A 20,772-nucleotide genomic window follows, 5' to 3' on the forward strand; every position below is an offset into this window, starting at 1 on the left:
AACAGAAAGGGTGTGAAAATAGGAGCAAAAGCAAAAACTTAAAATATGCTAACTGAGAGCTGGGTAACCAAGATTCTTTCATCATTTATAAATATACTGAGCTTTACATTTAAGTGATATTATTTTATTTTGACTGAGTATATAATAATATCTTCAGAGGAAAAGTTGCCAGTGCAAAGCACAAAGAAGAAAATAAACACTCTCGTGCTCAGAAAGAGGAAAACACAGAATTCCATTACTCAGAAATAATCAGTTACTACTATTCTTTTTTCCCAATTGTTTCCTATGCACAAACATATTCTTATAAAAAAACGTTACACTAAATCCTATTTTATAATCTGCTTTATTCACTTAATACATCACGAACATTTTGTTGCTAGCTAGGATTCAACAATATAATTTTAATGGCAGCAGGGTATTTGAATGCAGAATAATCAATCTTCCATCATGGTATACTTACGTTCTTTTAAATTGTTCAGCTTTATGGTAATACTATAAGAAACATCCATGTTTCTTATAGTGAACATCACTGTTCACAGTCAAAATTACTTCCTTCAAAAGAATACTTAGAGAAATGAATTGAATATTTCTTTGAAGAGCAGGGAATGTCTGGATCCTTTCCTCTTTGAAGCTGAATTTAAGATTCTCAGGCCTAGTAATGCCCTAGGATTCACCCCAGAGGCCTAGTAGAACCCAGGGGCAAGACCAGCTGTAGGCTCTTAGAATCACATTGCCCATGATTCCATCTCTCCTTCTGACCATCACAGATTATTTTCTCTTATGGGAATTCGAATGCTCAGTGAGGTTTTGCTACTAACATGAAGCCAGGAAAAACGGTGTGGGTCAAACCTAGGTGTCTTTTATTCCAGCCTGTTGCTCTTTTCCTGAGGGTCTCTCATTAATACTATTTTTTTATATCCAGAGGAAGTAGAGAATCCCTCACTTGGTTCTTAAAGCAACACATAATATGAATCACTGGACTTGGGCCGAATCCAATTGCTAACAATAGAACTGCCTTTCATAAGAGTATAAACTGCATGGCACTGGAAGTATTCAAAAGGAGACCGCTTGTTGGGGTGAAGAAGGACAAACTCCCGGATGGGAAAGGAAGGTCAACTACAATGATGACCTCAAATATTTGTTTCAACTGTAACATTTAATGGGACTTTCTTTCCTTTTTCAAAACTCTTTGGTTGCATGAATTTCACCCTTAGTTCAGTTATTCAAACTCTAATAATCTCCAAATATTATTTTTAGGAAACCCTGAGCCAAGGAATCATCCTTACCCTGTTGAGTGTATTGAGAGCAGCTGTTGCGGCCACCAGAGCGGGCTCAGCCTTAAGTAAGTCGGCCTCACACTCCTTCTGTTTCTGGGACACTTCAGTCTGAATAGCTGTCACCTAGTCAAAGAGGAAAAACACAGAAACCCACGTACACAAATTATCATCTCAGATATCTCTACTGAAAAATGCAGGCTGCCTCCGAGGCACTGTTCAATAATTCGTCTGTATTTGAACAGGGGAGGAATTTGTTGTAGAGACTAACTTCCCTTCAGGTACAGTGTATACACAAAGCTTTGCACACACACAAAACACACAACACAAATGGAATCAAATATCAAAATGCTCCAAGACAGGCTCTATCTTAGTTACAAGGTGCCACTAATAATAAATGCAAGATTAAGCAACTCCTCTGTTCTTCAGTTTTCTTTTTCAGCAAGTCCTGAACAAGTGAAAATCCAAGCTGGCTCAGTAACCTAGACCACAAAATATGTTTGCTAAAATTCTCTCATTTTTCCTTACATTTAGCTTGCCTACATTACCTGATTACTCACATTTACATTACCTAAAGGTCACGTTAACTAATTTTTAAGAATAAATGTGAAGCTTTTTTGTTCAACTGGCTAGAAGACATTGTTCTATCCCATGCATGCTTAATCACAGAAAAAATTTTTATGAAGATTAATTCTCGGTTTCTCTAAGGACTTGGTAAGAAACTACAGCTGCAACAACCCAGGTCTATCTTTGGCAATGGGACCGTGATGTTTGCTGTCCGCTCTACTGTTGAGGGTCCAGGGACACTATTCACATGCCAAAGAGGGTCTTGCATTAGCCCCCTGGCATGAACACATATAATATGGATATAGGGAAGCCATGTTGGTAAACTCGAACCAAGCCAAAATGAGAACCTTTGGGGTTTCTATCCTCCTCCCTTTAGAACACTGATAGAACTCGAATGTCCAGGAAGAATAAAATCTTTGTCCTCAGCAGAAGTGTGACTTTCAAAGCTGTGGCGCTGGGCACCAGGATCCAGTCAGCATATGGGATGGTTGCTGATGTGATGGGGATTGTGAATGATCAAGTGTGAACAAAAGTGCATTTGTTCAGATGTGTTTGGATTGAACAGGTTTAAAACTGTACCCATAAACGTAAACACTGCTCACAACAAATTGTGTTGTCTACCACAGCTTTATTAGCAGAAATTACCCTTCTCCTGATTAACCGTTATTCTGCTATGTACTGCACCTTTTATGAACATAATTGGTCCATGGTAGATACGTGACCTCCGGCCAATACTTACGGGCTACGGTTAACACCTGTAAGGAAACTGCGTGCTTACAGAGAACTGCTCTAAAACCACAATCCTCAAAGCTGCCAGGAATGGACCATGAAAACTCTAAGGATACTATTATACATTTTCAATGCGCTGGAGAATACTGCTACGGATGAAACAGAGACTGTATTGGAGTGAGTTATTACATCAGGCTTATTTATTTTCCTTAAGGATATACTAAATCTACACATGCTGTTTGTGCCCATTTGTAATAACATCATTTTAAACTGGACTCAGGATCATGGTTTTTTAATACCTAGAGAGTATTTCTTCTAAATGCTATTTCTATGAGACTGGGGGTCATAGAGTCTTCTCCCTCTAACTCCTTTACTGTTAATGGAGTATTATTCCTTTGGGTAATTTTGATAAGCAGAGCAATTTAGAACATTTAATAACTAAAATCCCACAAATGCAAATGAAAAAAATACTCTAGGGGCTTCCCTGGTGGTGCAGCGGTTGAGAGTCTGCCTGCCGATGCAGGGGACGCGGGTTCGTGCCCCAGTCCGGGAAGATCCCACATGCCGCGGAGCGGCTGGGCCCGTGAGCCATGGCCACTGAGCCTGCGTGTCCGGAGCCTGTGCTCCACAACGGGAGAGGCCACAGCAGTGAGCGGCCTGCGTACCGAAAAAAAAAAAAAACAAAAACTCTAGGTTGGTCAACTTATTTCTTATCCCCAATCCCTCTCACCCTAAGTGCAACTACACTAGAGTTGTGAAAATGCTTTGTATCTCAGGGACTTGGGAAGCCTCACTGTGCAATTTCCTCTGCCCTCTCCCACCCCAAACAAGGTTCCTGTGGACTGGTTAGTGAGGCGCAACCTGGAGAAGGTGGAAGAGCTACACAGATGGCTTAGAGTATGTGCTTTCCCTCTACCATCGTCCGTTAAAGCAGATTTGGAGACTGTCCCATTCTTGGGTACACCAGAATTTTTCTGCCCTCTGCTAGTCAAAAGCTCCTTGCAGATGGTTCATGAAATTTAGTGGCGGTCACAAGAGGATAAAGTCACAATAACTGCTTGTTTTGGGCTGAACTGTGTCCATTCAAAATTCTCAGGTTGAAGCCTTAACCCCAGGACCTCTGAATGTGATCGTATTTACAGAGAGGGCCTTTAAAGAGATGATTAAATTAAAACAAGCCTGTTAGGGTGGGGCTTAATCTAATCTGACTAATGTCCTTATAAGAGGAGGAAATCTGGTTACACACAAGAGTTGGCAGGGGTGTGTGCACAGAGGGAAGGGCATATGAGGATACAGAGAGAAGGTGGCTGTCTGCAAGCCCAGAGAGAGAGAGAGGCCTCTGGAGAAACCAAATCTGCCAACACCCTGACCTTGGACTTCCGGACTTCCAGACTCCAGAGCGCTGAGAAAATAAATTTCTGTTGTTTAACCCTCCCAGTCCCTGATATTTTGTTATGGCAGCCTTAGCTAACAAGTACATGGCTCTCACCTGTCTTTAAGAAATTCCTGATGGTCCTAAAATTCAGCCCCACCCATCTTTAGAAAAGAAACATTAAAAAACCGAAGATCATTCAAAATCAGGGCGGATGTCCACCTTTTGAAGAGATTATATGAGCTCTGCAATTTGGAAGGCACTTTCACTCATGAGGATTACTATTCAACAAAGAAAGCAGTTTGAAAGGATCAGAGGATCCTTAGAATTTGGAGCTGATAAGTGAAACAAAGATGGAAGATCTAATTTTCACAAGCTTAATAGTGCTTCTGTTACCTGAGGTCACTGCTGGCAATGCCCATGATTTGAACAGCCCTCGATGATTTTATAAACTTGAAGCAACAATTTCAACCAGCTTCTCTACATGGGTTGTCAAGATGCACAGCAAGACAGCCTCTAAACCCCAATATTTGTTTAGCCATATTAAATGTGGCAACATACTTTTGTTATTTTTAAATTACTTCTTAAGTATTAAATCTTGAGGCCCCAATTTCATAGACTCACAGAGACCATATACACCCTTTTTTAATAACCACATAGAATCTAGCACGGTGATGAACATATGACCAATGTGAGCCCATAGCACATACTTGGTCTTGATTAATTCCTTGACTCTACATAGTTTAATTACAAATAGATTCTCCTTCCATGACCACCAACTTAAAAGAGTTCTTTCCACCATAACATCACTTGACTTTCATCATAGACTTATTGCTAACCCAAAATACCTTGTCTATCAACATGTCACTTGTCTCCTGTCTTTCCCATTACAATGTAAGCTACGTGCAGGCACCTTGCATATCATATATATATATCCTCAAGAACCTAGAAAAGTGCCAGGCAAAAAAATAGGTGCTCAGACAATATTTGTTATTTATAACTAAATTAAGCCTCATGGATAAAATGAAAATAATTTTAAGTATTATTTTTATTTCTTGGTACGGATTAGATATACAAAATACTATGTGTCCTTTCCATGTTTGGAGAACTTCACGAAACAACCTGTCAGATGAGTTCTAATTTGCTAAAACATTTTTCCCCGTTTGTGAGGATAATTTTGCCTTAGAAAGTCACATGCAAAAATGTGAAATGTCCTCCAGAGTACTTGTCATGTTTTAAGATCTGTAGAGATGGGTTATGATATAGTAATTATCGGAGTATCACAAATTTGTGTAATGCCTGAAAAACATCCCCTGGGTGGAATTAGCTTATGATAATCACACCATGTGTGAGACCTAATTACTTAAGATAAAAATACACTTTTAAGGATCTCTTCCATTTACCTGAAACTCAATGGAAATATTTATTACCAGAATTAGGAATCATATGCCTCTCGGCCATGCCAAACATGCCTTATCTTTAACTTCAAAAATAAGTTAAAAAAAAATCATTAATTTAGCATTTTGACTTTCACTATGCTTTTAAAGTCTTAAGCTGTGCAAGTTAAAGGCAAACATGCTCAATACACATTACAACAAAAGGAAAACAACTCAACTGCCTATTAATGAACGGCAACATCACTGGTAAAAGAGATATTTTCTCATGTCGTTAATGCAGAATAATAGCATAATGGCTACTGATTCCCAGGCTATGCGACTCATAATTTACATTTTTTAATTAACTAAGCCCTGATTATAATCTTTTGTCTAAAATAAGATAACTGACCTTGCACATATACAGTCATTCAATTTTTAAACAAATATTTAGTAATCATTCTGTTTGCTATAGTTCTTTTGGGAAGTGAGATACACAAAAATAAAATACCTTCTACTTGTAGCTGAAGTTTTGGTAAGAGAAGATGACAATATAACATATTTATTCCAGAATTACTGGAAACCCAAGTACAAAGAAAGCAGAAGCTATATAATCTGAAAAGTAATTGCTTCCAACAATAAAACATCACACAGAATGCCAGGGCCTCCACTGACTGAAAAAGAACAAATTTAGCTTAGGATATAATAATAAACTCAAGTTGTGTTATTAAAATGCAAAATTCGAAAACCATCTTGCAAAGTGATGGAATGGGCTTTGTTAACAATTGAGTTGTTCAATTTGCCTAAAAACTGAAAAGCTTTAGAAACCTCCGGAGGTGACTTCCTGACCTTTACTGTATTACAAATAGGCCTGATGTTCAAGATCCACATCCATTATATGCTTGAATGAGCTCAGTATTTATTGTTCTTTCATATCATTAAAAGAGCTAAAAGGTTGGGAAAATGCATAATGTAAAGAAAGGTCAAGTGGTAATCATGGTGTGAAATGCTGTTACATGTTAACTATAATAATTCTTTAGATTTTACGCTCCCTGGAGAGGAAGTTGTTCAAAACTGTTCACCTACAAAGGTTTATTTTGTGCTAAATATAGCTCTGTACGCTAAATGGTGGAATTAGCCTGACCTTTCTCTCTTCGGTATCCGCGATGGCCTTTTCCCGGCTCACTTTCTCCGTCTGAAGCCCGATCTTTGTGATCAGAGCTTCAGCATGGTGATTTCTCAGTTGTAACTCAGCTTCTTGAGAGGCAAGTCTGGCTTTCAGATCCCCTACCTAAAGGAAAAGTCATGACTTTGAAGAAACCTGTGTCAATAACAACAAACATCAGATATAGCTTATTTTTTTAAGTGAATTCAGGGGGCCTAGCAATTTCTATCTTGGTTCTTCTTCTACCCTGATTTGACTTTAATTCCATGTGAAAAAATGCAGGCCCTGTGTTTAAAAAAAAATGCATTTCTTTTTAAACACAGGAATCAACAGAATAATGTTTTCGAATGGTTTTGTGGAAAAAGTCATTAACTTAATGTCAGCACCAACCAGACATTTATCTTCTCGGCTCAGGGAAGCACCACCAGCTGTCCCCACCTGAGCACATGTCACCCGAGCATGTGTCATTCATGCCCCCTGTGGGGTATAAATATTACTGTTTGTGTTTGTGTGTGTTTTTTAATCACAAAAAAACAATCACAACCATTTATTTTGACTCCATTGCTATAAACACTTCAGGAATTTCATCTTGTGGAACCACACTCCACTGCTATATCCAAGGATGCCTGTAACCTCCCCGGCCAACATGGGTTATTTACACTCTACCCTAAAAGGCACAGTTGGTACTGTGACTGCTACCTGTACTAGGAGAGTTTAAGCTAAGACTGATTTTTTTAGCCTCTTTATGAACTCAGGGTCACACTGCACAGTGATGTTTCCTTCTCTCTTCCTTTTAGCCGTGTGAAACTAGTCACATGTTAGGCCATAATCAAAATCATCATCCAAGAGATTAGGAGGAAACTTATTTCAAGTCCTGATTTCAGTCGCTAAGGAAGCTGTTAAGTCTGAAATATCGAAAGCAACTCAAGCCCTGGATGTGAGCCTTATGGATGAAGAGAATTCACTTGGGCTCTCTATTATGACCTACGCTAAATCTGCAGAGGGGCTACCTGGCTAAAGAAGGGGTTTAGGGCTTTGCTGAGATGCGTGAAGAGCGCTACGGTTTGGACATATTTCAGATGGCATGGATATCCAGCTCTGCGGGACTGCTGCAAGGGCACACACTCCAAGATGAAGACATCTTGCTCTGCACACCACCTGATCTTACACCGTCAGCCTTTCTGGTTGTCCACATAGGAGACTATGCTTCCTCTTCAAAATAAATCGATTTTAAAAACTCTTAAGGTGCTATTAGATATTCCAACCACATGCACAAACACCTAATGGCAAGAACTCATCAGTAGTCCTTCCATCAAGACCTTGTGTATCTTCTCAGACTTTCTGCCTATTGTTTATAGCTGAGGGGGAATAAGGAAACCCCAGACAGCTGTGAACATGGCCGGCACCCCTTTTCTTTCTTCCTCTCCCCAACCCCCAGCTCAACAACACACAACTGAGATGACTGTCAGGAAACCACAGACTTTCTCTTCTTCTTCTCTGTGAGTGAGATGCTGCCACCACTGAGATGAACGAGGATGCTACTCCCCGTGCTTTAGTCTCTGTCATTTGGGGAGAAAACTCTCGCAGTGTGGCAGAGGCCCCACTGGTATTGAGTTCACTTTAGCCAACACTGTCATTTCCTGGGACAAGGTCAACAGGCTCATTTTGGGTCATCCTTCAGAGGGACATAAATGCTCTGGGATACAGATCTCTTCCACTTTTAGCTTAACAGGACTCCTAGCAAAAAGTCTTTACTAGGGAAAAGGGTTTTGATTCAAGTGAGACGGAACTGGAGGGACAGGGAGAGGGAAGACAAATGAAAGAGAAAGAAGGCAAAAAGAGTAAGATAAAACATTTATAAAGAGAGAGAGCAAAGAAAGATATTCTTTGAAAGTGAAGGAAAAGATGCACATATAGGAATATATTCTTTGGGGGTTTTCCAGCAACTATTCTTTGCAACACTCAGTCTTGGAAACCTCCTCACTCCGGTTTCTCTTTCCCAATCGTGGTCCATCTACTCACTGCTCAGCACAGATCACAGTGTTTCACCGAAGAGCCATTCCTGGTGTATGAAATGAAGGGGGAAAGAGGCAAGTGATGCTTTGGCCTTCAGACATACTTGAAGGACATGGCCAGAGAGTCCTGCAGGGTGAAAGTCACCAACATACACTCCCCCAACCAGGTTCTGTCTCATTTCCATCCTAGGCATGGATGGGCCACCAGTACTCTTGGGGGGAAAACTGGCCCAATTTCTTGAAAAGCATATGGGTGTACAACCTGATGACAAATACTCTGAAAAGGCCCTGGGAGTTTCTGGCCTTGAGGTGACCACCAGTGAGGATTGTTTTTTTCCTCTAGCTCTAGAGCCTGGCTGGCCCATCTCCAAAGTCTTTTGTCTTCTCTCATTCTAATTTCTTTTACCAGTCACAGAGAAGCAGCTTGGAACTATGGGCTTTACATAGATCTGGGCTCCAACTCAAAACTCATGGGCTCTGTGGCCTTCAACTCTTGAAGCCTCATGTGTAAAATTTCAGTAGGAACACCTACTTCATATACTTGTTTGATTTTTAACCATAAAATCTGATAATATGTGTGCAGACCCACACATGATTAACATCCTATGCAAATTCCCTCCTGATTGACTCCAGGAGGTTAGAGGTGCCGTCCTTCAAGGTAGTGGAGGCGTTATGGTTGAGGATGAAAGCAACACTGGATATTTTCACCTAAGAGAGATAGTGGCTAAAGGGAACAGATCAGACACCAAGGCCAGAGAAGACTGCTATACTTAGGGACCCCAATCCCAACACCCTTTATCACAGCGTCGGCCAGGAAACGCTGCTTTCACTGGGGGTTGAGAATCTGAGACCAAGAGGGATCTGATTTCCATTGTCCTGTGACAAAGTTCCTGATGATAAGCCCAGAGCATCAAAGCAGTGGAAGAGGAGAGGGGAACCAGCTGTGCCTGTTCTGTTCAACATCTCGACACTGCCCGGCACGGAGACAGGCCAACAACAGAAGGGTTCTCTCCAAACCAGCTGTGATAGTGTAACTGGCTGATCCCTTTTCAGCCTTAGGAAAGCAGGAGCTGTGTGTTCTCTGTATCATTAAACTGTAAATTTTAGCACGATGCATCTTATACAAGTAGGTTAAACTGCTGCTTCAAAAGCAAAGGTATTTTTTAATTTTAGGAGCGTTGATTTCACTCAGTAGTAACATACCCAGGTCATACCTGAGAGGCTGTGGTTTGTAGCTTCCGGATGCCATTCACCAAGTGCTCTTTCTTCTGGGATATCTCGTTTTGTTTCTTCTTCAACAGGTTCTTAAACAGTGATATTTGTTCCAGAAAACTCTTTGGGGTGGTATAGTTGTGTCTTCTCTCATTCTGGTAATACCTGGTACTCATTTCCTTTACGCTAGTGTGAACGTGTGCCATGAAGAGGCTAACAGAATCTTTATCCAGGGGCTGAAACATACACATGGCAATTCACATGAAATTCTCTCAAATGAAAACAAAAATGCAAATTTATAAAAGAAGAAAAATCAGCGAAATTATGCAGTATTTATTTTCTAAAAGCCAGAACAGCTTAGTTTCTAGGAACACTTAGTCTTTCAGAGATGTCCACGGGATTGGAGAGATGACAAGAAACCTTCCAGCTTAGTAACCTCCTCTTGCCAAGTAGGCCAAAGGATTTATATGTGCTCCACATACCAAAACCAAAAGCCAAGATGCAACACAAGCACTGCTTTTCACGACTTGATTTTTATCAAGCGTGTGCAAGAGAAAATGGAGAAATTGAGACACAGTACTCAGAGAAGTATTTTTGGTGTTGCTTTCAAGCTAAACGTCAGCCAAAGAAAACTAACAGTCACTGAAAAAAAAAAAAGGTTAAACTGAGAAATACACAGTTTTATAAGAACCCATGTGGAAACAAACTGGAGGATAAGGTATAAAAGTCACTGCTCCTGGGAGAAAAATAGTATGATTATATGTATTCTCATTTGAAACAAACAAAAAATTGAGCAACTCTACTTTGAAGACTTACTGGAGAACCCCCCACTAGACATTCTTTCCATTTTGTCCTCTCTGAGTTCTGAAGTAGTTCCCTTTTTAATTTGTGGAGTCACATCTCCCGCATTTTAATGATTATTTATTGCATTCTGTAGGAGATGAACCAGGTTCAATTAATCAACGGGAGCCTAAAAATCAATTAATATGAATTAAATGAGCTACACCAACTCTTAGGAAAGTCACACATAATTTACCAAAGTGTTGTCAATAAAGCTCAGACAGCTTTGGGGAAATTGCACACAAGTGGCTGGTGATGCAGTTAAACGTTTCAGACCTGCGCCATTAATATCACAACCCGGGGTGCGAGGAGAGACAGGCCGATTCTTGTCAGAGAAGAATGGCTCCAAAGCAATTTCTAAACACTTGGCTCTCCAACCTCATGGAAAACGCCTGACTGGGTTTAAAATATGTACATGCAGACTGTTCTGCATATTAAAAATCTATGGTGCTAGTAACGAAAATGTTTTTAAAGCAAAAGTTAAATACCGAATGATACAAATCCTGAATATTCTTTGTTTCTACTAGATTTGAGACGTATGTACATTACCAAATAGTGAATTCAGAATATAAATTTATAAGGAAGTTAAGCAACACCATATAAATATCCCCTTAGGGATTTTATTTTTTAGAGAACTTGACTACAATATAAACATGGGCAGAAATTCACGCCTGTCCTGTGTTGTTTTAATGAGACTAAAAGCCAGCATGTATATCTCTAAAATATAAATATGTCCCTAGCCAAGTGCAACCTCCTTGCAGAAAAGAAAAACAAAACAAAACCTGGCCTCTGCCCAACCATGATCCTATGAGGAGGCTCCTCGGCTGCCCTGAAAAGCTTTCTTTAACAACAGTTTCATTTGTAAATCCCCGATGGAAGAAGTGGTTTCCGGTAGAGCTAGAAGTGGCCCGAGACAACTTGTCTCAATGGGGCAAAATAACTATTGTTATCGGACTTAACAAAATGGCACAGCATGGGAGACTTGCAGAGCCAGGGAGCAGCTGGTTGTAATTCACACTGTTTTTCAGAAAACTCTAATCGTTCCAGAACAGACCTCTTTGATGACTGGTCTTCCCTGCATTCTCAATTTGTCACTTTCTCTTATGATAAGGTCAGTAGTGACAGCACTTCCTGACATTAACAGCTGTGGCTTTTAAAAGGGTCATTGTAGAACTACTAATTGCAGTAATTTCATTAGCATAAATTATTTATTCCGCCATTCATTTATCTCCAGTTTTCTTTTGGGGGGGTGGCAGTGTGGGGTGGGGGGTGACCCGGGAGGAGATGGCTGCCTGTGCTGGTGCGGCTACAGTAATGGGGACGCAACGCTGTATTTTCACTTTTAGAGCTGGGAGTGGAGAACCTCATTCCTGCTACATTTGGCCCCTTAATGAAAACCGGTTGATCCCATTTGTAGTCAATTTACAGCCAATCATGGTGAAAGCAAAAATAAAAATAAGCCAAGTGCCAGTATCCAATGGTTATAAATCCAAGGTTTCCCCACTAAGATGCTTTGGAAAACACTGCTGAAGCCAATGCATAATCGGATGCAAAGAAGAAACTGTTTTTTCCTCACATTAAGAAAAAGTGTTTAATTTCTACTCTCTGTGATGGCTCACTGTAAGCACAGAAACACAAACAAATCTCTTCTACTTGGTGTCCTGGCTCTCCAGCAGGGGCAACCGCTGCCACTCTGGCCACCTGACTCTTCAGGCACGTGCCCAGCATGTCCCTGTGGTTGAAAATGACAGCAAAATCTGAATGAAAACCAACGCCTGGAGGCCAGAATGAAATCAAACACTTGAAGTGTTACATAGGATTTTACACCTTCCCAAGACCAGCAAAGACCACTATATATCTGTACTTTTGAATTCAGTCTTTCAAGGGTATTGTATTCAAGGAAGGGAAAGGAGGCAGATAAAAAAGAAAAAGAAAATCGTTTCCCTTTCAAGTTTTTTTTCTTTTTTAATATATTTATTTATTTATTTATTTATGGCTGCGTTGGGTCTTCATTGCTGCTCGTGGGCATTCTCTACTTGCGGCGAGCGGGGCTACTCTTCGTTGTGGTGCGCGGGCCTCTTATTGCGGTGGCTTCTCTTGTTGCGGAGCACGGGCTCCAGGCACGTAGGCTTCAGTAGTTGTGGCACGTGGGCTCAGTAGTTGGGGCTCGCAGGCTCAGCAGCTGTGGCGCATGGGCCCAGCTGCTCCACGGCATGCGAGATCTTCCCAGACCAGGGCTGGAACCCACGTCCCCTACACTGGAAGGCAAGCTCTCAACCACTGCACCACCAGTGAAGCCCTCCCTTTCAAGTTTAACTTGGGATAATTTTGTAACGTATAATGTCATACACCTACTGTCCATCTTGGTAGTTTATCTCAGAAATTATTTCTATGCTAATTTTTCACAGCTTTACTGAAGTATAATATACAAAACTGTACATATTTAATACCTACGTTAATTTTCAATAAATCCAAATCTATTTTTTAATTTCATTTTTTCTGTTTTTGTTTTTTGTTTTTACAGTAGGTCCTTGTTATCTATTTTAAATATAGCAGTGTGTACATGACAATCCCAGACTCCCAATATATCCTATTTGTACTTTTTAGCTCCTTTTGGGTCTGGTCAAAGTAGAGAATCTCTTAGATACTGTGGTTCTAAGTCTGATTTATTAAATAACAAAAATTTAATAACGCACAAAATGGCAGTATTATATTTGAGCTACTCTCCTAAACTACTCAAAGTGCTAATAGGTTCCCAGGAAAAAATTGTGGAGGCAGCCAGGGATGCGGGGTTTGAATCCTAGGACCTGGGTTAGACTTCCAGTTCTGTCAAATTGGGCAAGTTACTGCATTCCCTATACTTCCTACTGCCCACAAAATCAACAGTTAGACTTTCCTCACTCCTTTTTACTCTATTTCTTGTCTTCCTTTCCTTTTATTCCTCCTTCGGAAGAGGCAAACATTTGTGCAACAGTCCAGAGCAGGATTTAAGAATATGAGCTCTGGCATGAAAGTGCCGAATGGGCCCCTCACCTGCTTAAGGATCTTGCGCTTATGGCTGCCACCCTCTCACCTGTACAACAGGGAAACCAGTGGTCCCTGCTTAGAAGGTTGGTGATGAGAGGTGGGAAATAATGCAAATGCAGGGCAGGTGTTACCCTGCTCTTGGTGATGGTAATAGTACCAACAGTAGTCCCAGGAAGATTACCACCAGACAGAGCAGCCACAAGTGTTAAATGCAGAGTTTTCTAAATTACATGCTGGTTTTTTGTTTTTGTTCGCTACTTTGGTGACGGCATTTTATTGTTAGTTTGTTCGTGTTTTTTATTTTTCTCCTTAAACTTTAGAGACCAAGCCTGGGTTAAAGGCAAGTTTAAGTCCAGCATAAGCTAGCCATCTTCCAGATGAGTTTCCAATCCTCGAAAGAGGTAGCCTTCAATGGCTTACTGACAGAACATTAAAACAAAGATGCTAGTTGAGGACTAGGGGCATGGGGAGGAAAGATGGAGCCCAGCTTCCCCTCTCAGAGAAGCAGACAAGGCAGGAGATGGATCTGGGGAGGCCAGCACTGTAGGAAAGCCACAAAGCTATAACTAGGATGTAGCGATGCCTGCATTTGATTTAGCTAAACTTTCAACTTCACAGCACGTCCAAGTTCCTGCGCAGCTATAAAAACTGGACCCTACTTTCCAGGTAGGGGGGATTCCTAAAGTTTTCATAACTGCAAAAACCCTGGAAAGCAGCATTCTACTGCTTTTTGCAATTCTATCCTAAATTTAGGTAACTTGCACAGAGCAAGAAATGTACGGCGAACAGTATGTTATTGTGTGTGTGTGTGCAAAGGGGAAAGAGGGCTGAAGAATGGGGAATATATGAACCACCACCTGGGCCTTTTCCCATCTGTTTGAATATAGGTTTGAGCCAGTATGAGATTTAGGCAGATTCAATAGAAATTTGGTTGCACTTGTTTTTGTCTTAATCTTTTAAAATGATTTCAGTAGTCCTCAGAAAGAAGATATTTTTCACAGATTCACAGAATTTCTATTGTACAAGGTTATCTTTCCACTTTTGAAATTCTTACTGAATAACCCTCACTTATGTTTCAAAGCAAGAACTGCGCTTAAAATCATTAACAGAAATGCTGCTGCTAACGTACCTATCACTAACAAAGTGCTGTTTACTATGCTTCATGCTTGGCCTAAGGTTTTAAAAGGAAGCTAGAGACCAGTCACGAAATCAGTCTTTGAAATACAGCAGCAGTACAATAACTTCCCTCCTTGAGTGGACATTTTCCCATGATTGGTTTGGAAAACGGTAGGAGAATGTGCCATTCTTATGTTGCCAAACCTTCAACAAGTTCTGGATGGAAGAGGTGGCAGCATGTGAAATAAAGTCATTTTATTGATAAAGCCGATGATATTGCGCCTGTGGGACGATCTTGAAGTATCACGGCAAAAGGACAGAGAATTTTTACTTGCCAGTTGGACAACATGACTGAAAAGGATGGGCATGGGCTTCTCCATCTTGCTCAGACCTTTTTTTTCTACTCCTTCCGAAGCAAATCTCACTCCTCAGAGAACTCGTCTTTTCACTTCCATTCAAAAATTTCTCTTTTCATCAAGCCCTGCTTTCAAGTAGGTCGATTATTCATTTTGACTTGAAAAATCAAAAATATTACTTATCTTTTTTTCACAATAGGACTTATTCATTTTTTTAAAAATTTAATTTGTTTTTGGCTGCATTGGGTCTTCATTGCTGCGCGCAGGCTTTCTCTAGTTGCGGGGAGCAGGGGCTACTCTTCATTCTGGTGCGCGGGCCTCTCATTGCGGTGGCTTCTCTTGTTGCGGAGCATGGGCTCTAGGCGCGCAGGCTTCAGTAGTTGTGGCTCGCAGGCTCTAGAGAGCAGGCTCAGTAGTTGTGGCGCACGGGCTTAGCTGCTCCGCGGCATGTGGGATCTTCCCGGACCAGGGATCGAACCCGTGTCCCCTGGGTTGGCAGGCGGATTCTTAACCAGTGCGCCACCAGGGTAGTCCCATTTCTTATCTTTTAACACCTGTTTCTCCTTCCTTTTTTCCTGGATTCTCCTAACTGGGACCCATATACTTCTCAACAAGATCTCCCAATTATCATTTGTAACCCAATTCCCACGGATGGCTGGAGGGTATCCTCTCCCTCCTTACACTGTGTCTTTCCATCTCCATTTCCAAATCTCCTATGAGGAGTGTATGTTGACACAAAGTCTTCAGATAAATACCTGGTGATACTTCAGTGTCAAACTATTTTGGTCATTCTGTCAGCTGTCATTTTAGTTCAATACCAGGTAACAGAAAAGTAGCACAAACATTAACTTAGACTTAGTCAGTCCACACCCCTGGGTGCTGAGTGTGTACTACCTGAAAATTATATGTCAACACACACAAAACCGCTTGCCTTTAATGAATCCTTTCTCTGGCTAAAGGCGGGGGGCGGGGGGGGGCACCTTGTATAAGTACCTTACACTCAGCAAATGAGGCCAATAATTAAGAAGTGCTAAATTATGCTGACAACTCTCAGTCTTAACAGTGGAAATTAAAACTAAGAAAGTGATCAAATTAGTGCTCATTCAAAAAATGTAAAAGCTGTTTTTGACCTCTACTGAAAAGGCCCCACGCATTTGGAGAAGGTGGACACGTTGCATTCTGAATTATAATTACTGCTCCTGAGTAACAAATTAGGAAGGTGGGAAAGTTAAATAAGCACACAGCACTGGAACGAAATTGACTAATTTGTTTCCAGGCATAATTCAGCTCCATAGAAATGGGAAAGTGCTTTTTAAATTCCTATTTGGCACCCAGCATCCTATAGGAGGCATCATGATACCACCAAATAGAGCTGAGGACCTGCGAGGAGCCCTCTGGACTTAAAATGATGCAAGTCCTGCCTCATCCAGTAGATGTCAATGGTCACTGGCATATCAAAGCTCCTTCAGGAGGAGCTGTTTTCTAAGTGGCACCTACTCTGACAGGAGAGAGTCTGCACCAAAGCAGCAAAGGCAAGGGGCTTAAAGCACTGTGCCAGACACTAAATTAAACCACACCACCGGCTCTGATTTCCTCCCATTTGAGAAATGAACATTAAGAAACAAAGCATGCTGGTCCTCTTCTCTTCCTTACCAAGCCAGCCTAATCAAATGATCTGGATGAAACAGAATTTTGCTACCAAAAGATACATACAGGCTCTCTTCCTCTTAGTAAATCGGCATTCTTAATGCTTCTTGTAGTTATCAGAAGACAAAATAATTCCCTACATAATTCCAGAAATGCAGTGGACCTAGCAATAGCTGAAGAAATTTGTATTAGTAACTGACCATCATTAGTCATATTTAATGGTTTTCCAGATTTTAAAGTAAAAAATATTTCGGGTAGACTTTATGTAATGCTAGCGTCAGTCTCCACTAAATGGGGTTCCTCTGACTCGAGGAAGACACATAATGTGGAGAACAGCATTTCAGACAGAAATCAATCACTCCTGTGACAGTCTACCACTCTGTTCATGGGAACAAATTTACATATATTTCCCTAAATGTAAGAAAAGCTTTGCAGTGTCCCCCAACCAGTGGGGGAAAGGTGAATATCACTTAAAAAAAATAGAACCACACATTAACATTACTCACTCTTTACCCCCCCAATCCTGATGATGATGTTGTTTTAAAGGTCTAGGTAAGTTCATTCAATGTTAGGGGTGAGTGTAGAGACAGGCAAGAGAAAGAACTTTCTGGATATGAAGAAAACAGTGAAATAGAGGAATTCATTTTTTTTCATTAATTTATAGAAATGTTTTAAGTGTGTGTGTGGAGAAAAGCAAGAGGAGGTATTTGAATATGATAAAACCTCTATCATATACACCTTTTAGATGTTGCATAACAGTTCTTCCCTGGCAATCCAGCAGTAAGTAATTAGATTAATAGACATTTTGGAAAATACAATAAACCATATATGATAAAGCTGTATATATTATGTATATAAAATATACATATAAATATAAATATGCAATAAAGCTAGCAGCATTACAAATCATTAATTGAAAAAGTATATATGCCCAGATTTCTAACCCTCTGGCCACCAAAAGATATAATATTCAACGAAATGTGAAAGGACTGCTTTGGAAAAGCAGCAGTTACGGCTTTGGGAGGAAAGGAGGCTACAGCAGGTTGTCCCTGTTCACAGCAAAGTTTCAGCTGGAAAGAGCCATCACTCCTTACATATCCCTGATTTTATTTTTGGCTCTGAGAATCATTCTTCCTGCCTGACTTATTCTAGGCACCGTTCGACTTATCACTCCAAGGAATCAGAAGACAAACCTCCCTGGGAAATGTTCACAATCACCATCCATCCAAACTTTCCAATCAGAAAGGTGCTTGATGGATGCACAACTTCATTTCCAGGAGGTCTAAATGACACCTTCATATCTATTGGTACGTTCCTTTCTCACTTTGAATCTGAATGCTTGAAGTTGTTTCTTTTTTTCTTGTTTTTCGTTTCATGCAACTTTTTAAAAAGGCAATAGGAGGTGGAAATTTCAACATGAGCAAATGACAAACATAATCTATAAAACATACACCCATAAGACAAAGAAGCATATACATTAGTTGACTTAGTGACTGCAAAATATATGGGGCCTGATTTTTCACCTATCAATACCATAATGAGAAAAATCACAATGAATTGCCTTACTTTGTTAAGAACAAGCATTGCATGGCTATGGGTGCCTACTTTTTTGTTTAGTTGTGAATGTAAAGGATTTATATTCAGTACGTTCTGAATATCCTGGCCTTCTGGTGAGTCAGTGGATGAGTAAGAACTCGCGTGCTGTTTGTGTGTCTGTGTGTGTGTTAGTGTATATGTGTCTCTTGTATGTGTGTCTGTGTGTATCTGTGTCTGTGTGTGTGTATGCACCTCAACCAGATACAAAAAGATCAGCCATCATATTCAGTAAAATGTAAACTCACAAAAATGATCTTATCATCTTAAACAAACAAGGACAGCTTTCTGCTAGGAGGTGTATTTTGGAAATGTTTTACTGAGGACTTGGGTCAGTGAGAGTGTGTGTGTTTGAGAGAGAGAGAGAGATTTAGAGGCTGACACGGCATACCTCAATTCCCTTGGTTTCCTCAATGAACCTCCTGCTGACTGTGACCAGAGCCTCCTGGGGCCAAGCATGGAACCAGTCAACAGCCGTGCAGTTAACCAGGGCTGGGAACTTCCGAGCTCTACTTCTCAGCGTGTGACCAACCGGAGAGAAACACAAAATGATCTGTGGAGACACGGGGGCAGGGCAAAACCAGGAGGCTGATGAGTGAGCAAAGAATTACACCGCGACCCTGGACAATGAAAGAAAGGAGTGCAGCCAACCGTGACATTAAACTAGCCTAAAGCACCGCAGAGTGGAAAGCAACATTAACCTCCTTGCAAATCAAAGTGCAAACCTGCCCCATGGAACATACAGAAACAGTGCTGTGTGCTTTCCTTAAAATTGGTCCCTCTCCTTCTAAACATTTTTGATGATCATCAAGCACAGTGGGAAATTCATTCTTTTCTATCACACAAGTTGCATTATGACAATTAAAAATAAAAACCAAATCTCTATGATAAAATAATACCAAGACTCTCATCTTCTGTCTCCTATCCTGTAATTCACCAGTCTCCATAAAACTGTGTAAGATACTTTTAAGAAAACAGTTTTATCACATTCAATGTTTACCTTGTTTCCACTTAAAATAAAATACATTCACTCGAGTTCATACTTAACATTTTTAAAGGAGTAAAAATTTCAGTTTATACATGATCCTGATGAGAAATTTGTAAGTTTTCAAAGTTTTATTTAAGTATTTAATGACTTAAGAGTTAAATTGGAAAGTTTCCATACTCTTTAGTGACACAGGGCTGCTTTCTGTCAGGAGTGCCGGAGTTCAGCTGTGACACGTGTCACAGAAGCTCAGTGAGGGAAGCAGGTTATCAGGACTTCAGTGGGTCTGAATATCCTTTCTGGGCTCGTCAGATGTGGTGCCCTGTGTAAAGTACTAGCACAAAAGAGGTGTTTAGGGAGCTCCCTTTTTGTCCTCTGTCTCCTTTCCCAAGTCACTGTGGACTTGAGGGCACTGGGGAGACTGATGCCAACTGGGGTAAGGTCTGAGGATGAGTCTTGGTTTCCTTTTTTCTAGACGCGGCTTGCACTTGATGATGTGAAACAAAGCTCTGCAGTTCTTTCAATGAAGTCTCTCACACTTTGAGATAAGGCAACTAACCAAATCACTTTTCAAGGGATATATTTTTTCCACATAGCATTTTAAAATTCATGTCATAAAAATCATAAAAATATGTGAAACCATATATTCTCGTTTAACAGGTGTTTTTACCATATTAATTTTATATACTATGGCTCTTCAACAACTCAAGAGATGAATCCTAAGATCTAAAATAATTTTCAATAATGCATAAGCTGACCGATTTCTTTTTTATATTCAAGAGTCTAGTTACAAACTGAATAATTGCTGTAATATTGCATGTGCTAAGTTAACAAGCCTCAGTTACAAGGCAGAATTTTCACTTACATCTCAGTGTTTAGGTTTCTCCTAACTGCCTTGTCTCCCCATACATGAGTATTTCTCCTTAATGTCCTAGAAGTTGGTTTTCTGCACCCAACTTACCTCTCATTCATGACAATTTTAGAGGCTTCATTTATACATAATTGTAGCAAAGAGAGGGGGGTGGGGGAAAGCATCATTTATTTGAGGTCCTAAATATTTCCATCACTTCTACACTTACTCTGTTTCTACACTTACTACCGGCATACTATCAGGTCTGAAGAATGTGTTAGAAAACAAAGTATCTGAACCATGTGTGGTGAGCCTCAGGAAAATAAATACTTTAATTTAATGATATGCCTTAATTATTTATTGAAAGATAATATAGAACACTGATTTAAAGAATTATTTTCCTTTTCTACAATTTTACAGTTGAATACAGTTTTTTTTTCTACGTTATAAGGATCCTCACAATGCCATCTAAATTTCATGTGGAGGGCAGAGGGCAGATGGCAGGAGACGAGGGGTTCTCAAAGGATTTTTAGGAGCTGGTTAGAAATGCAAATTCTTGGACCTACTCCAGACCTGGGGAATCAGAAACTCTGGATGGGGATTGGCAATCTCTGTGTTTGCAACAAGGCTTCCAGGTGCTTCTGACACCCA

General features: G+C 40.4%; 1 protein-coding gene across 1 annotated transcript in view; it reads right to left on the reverse strand.

Annotated features, from left to right (window-relative positions):
• DNAH11 (dynein axonemal heavy chain 11) overlaps window positions 1-20,772 on the reverse strand; it is a 315,873-nt gene that overhangs the window by 96,740 nt on the left and 198,361 nt on the right. The window contains 4 exon segments of the mRNA XM_065883652.1: window positions 1,287-1,400; window positions 6,460-6,606; window positions 9,710-9,943; window positions 18,678-18,839. Of these exon segments, the coding sequence (XP_065739724.1) occupies window positions 1,287-1,400; window positions 6,460-6,606; window positions 9,710-9,943; window positions 18,678-18,839 (657 nt within the window).

Source organism: Phocoena phocoena, chromosome 9 (assembly GCF_963924675.1).
Source record: "Phocoena phocoena chromosome 9, mPhoPho1.1, whole genome shotgun sequence".
Taxonomy (NCBI): Eukaryota; Metazoa; Chordata; class Mammalia; order Artiodactyla; family Phocoenidae; genus Phocoena; species Phocoena phocoena.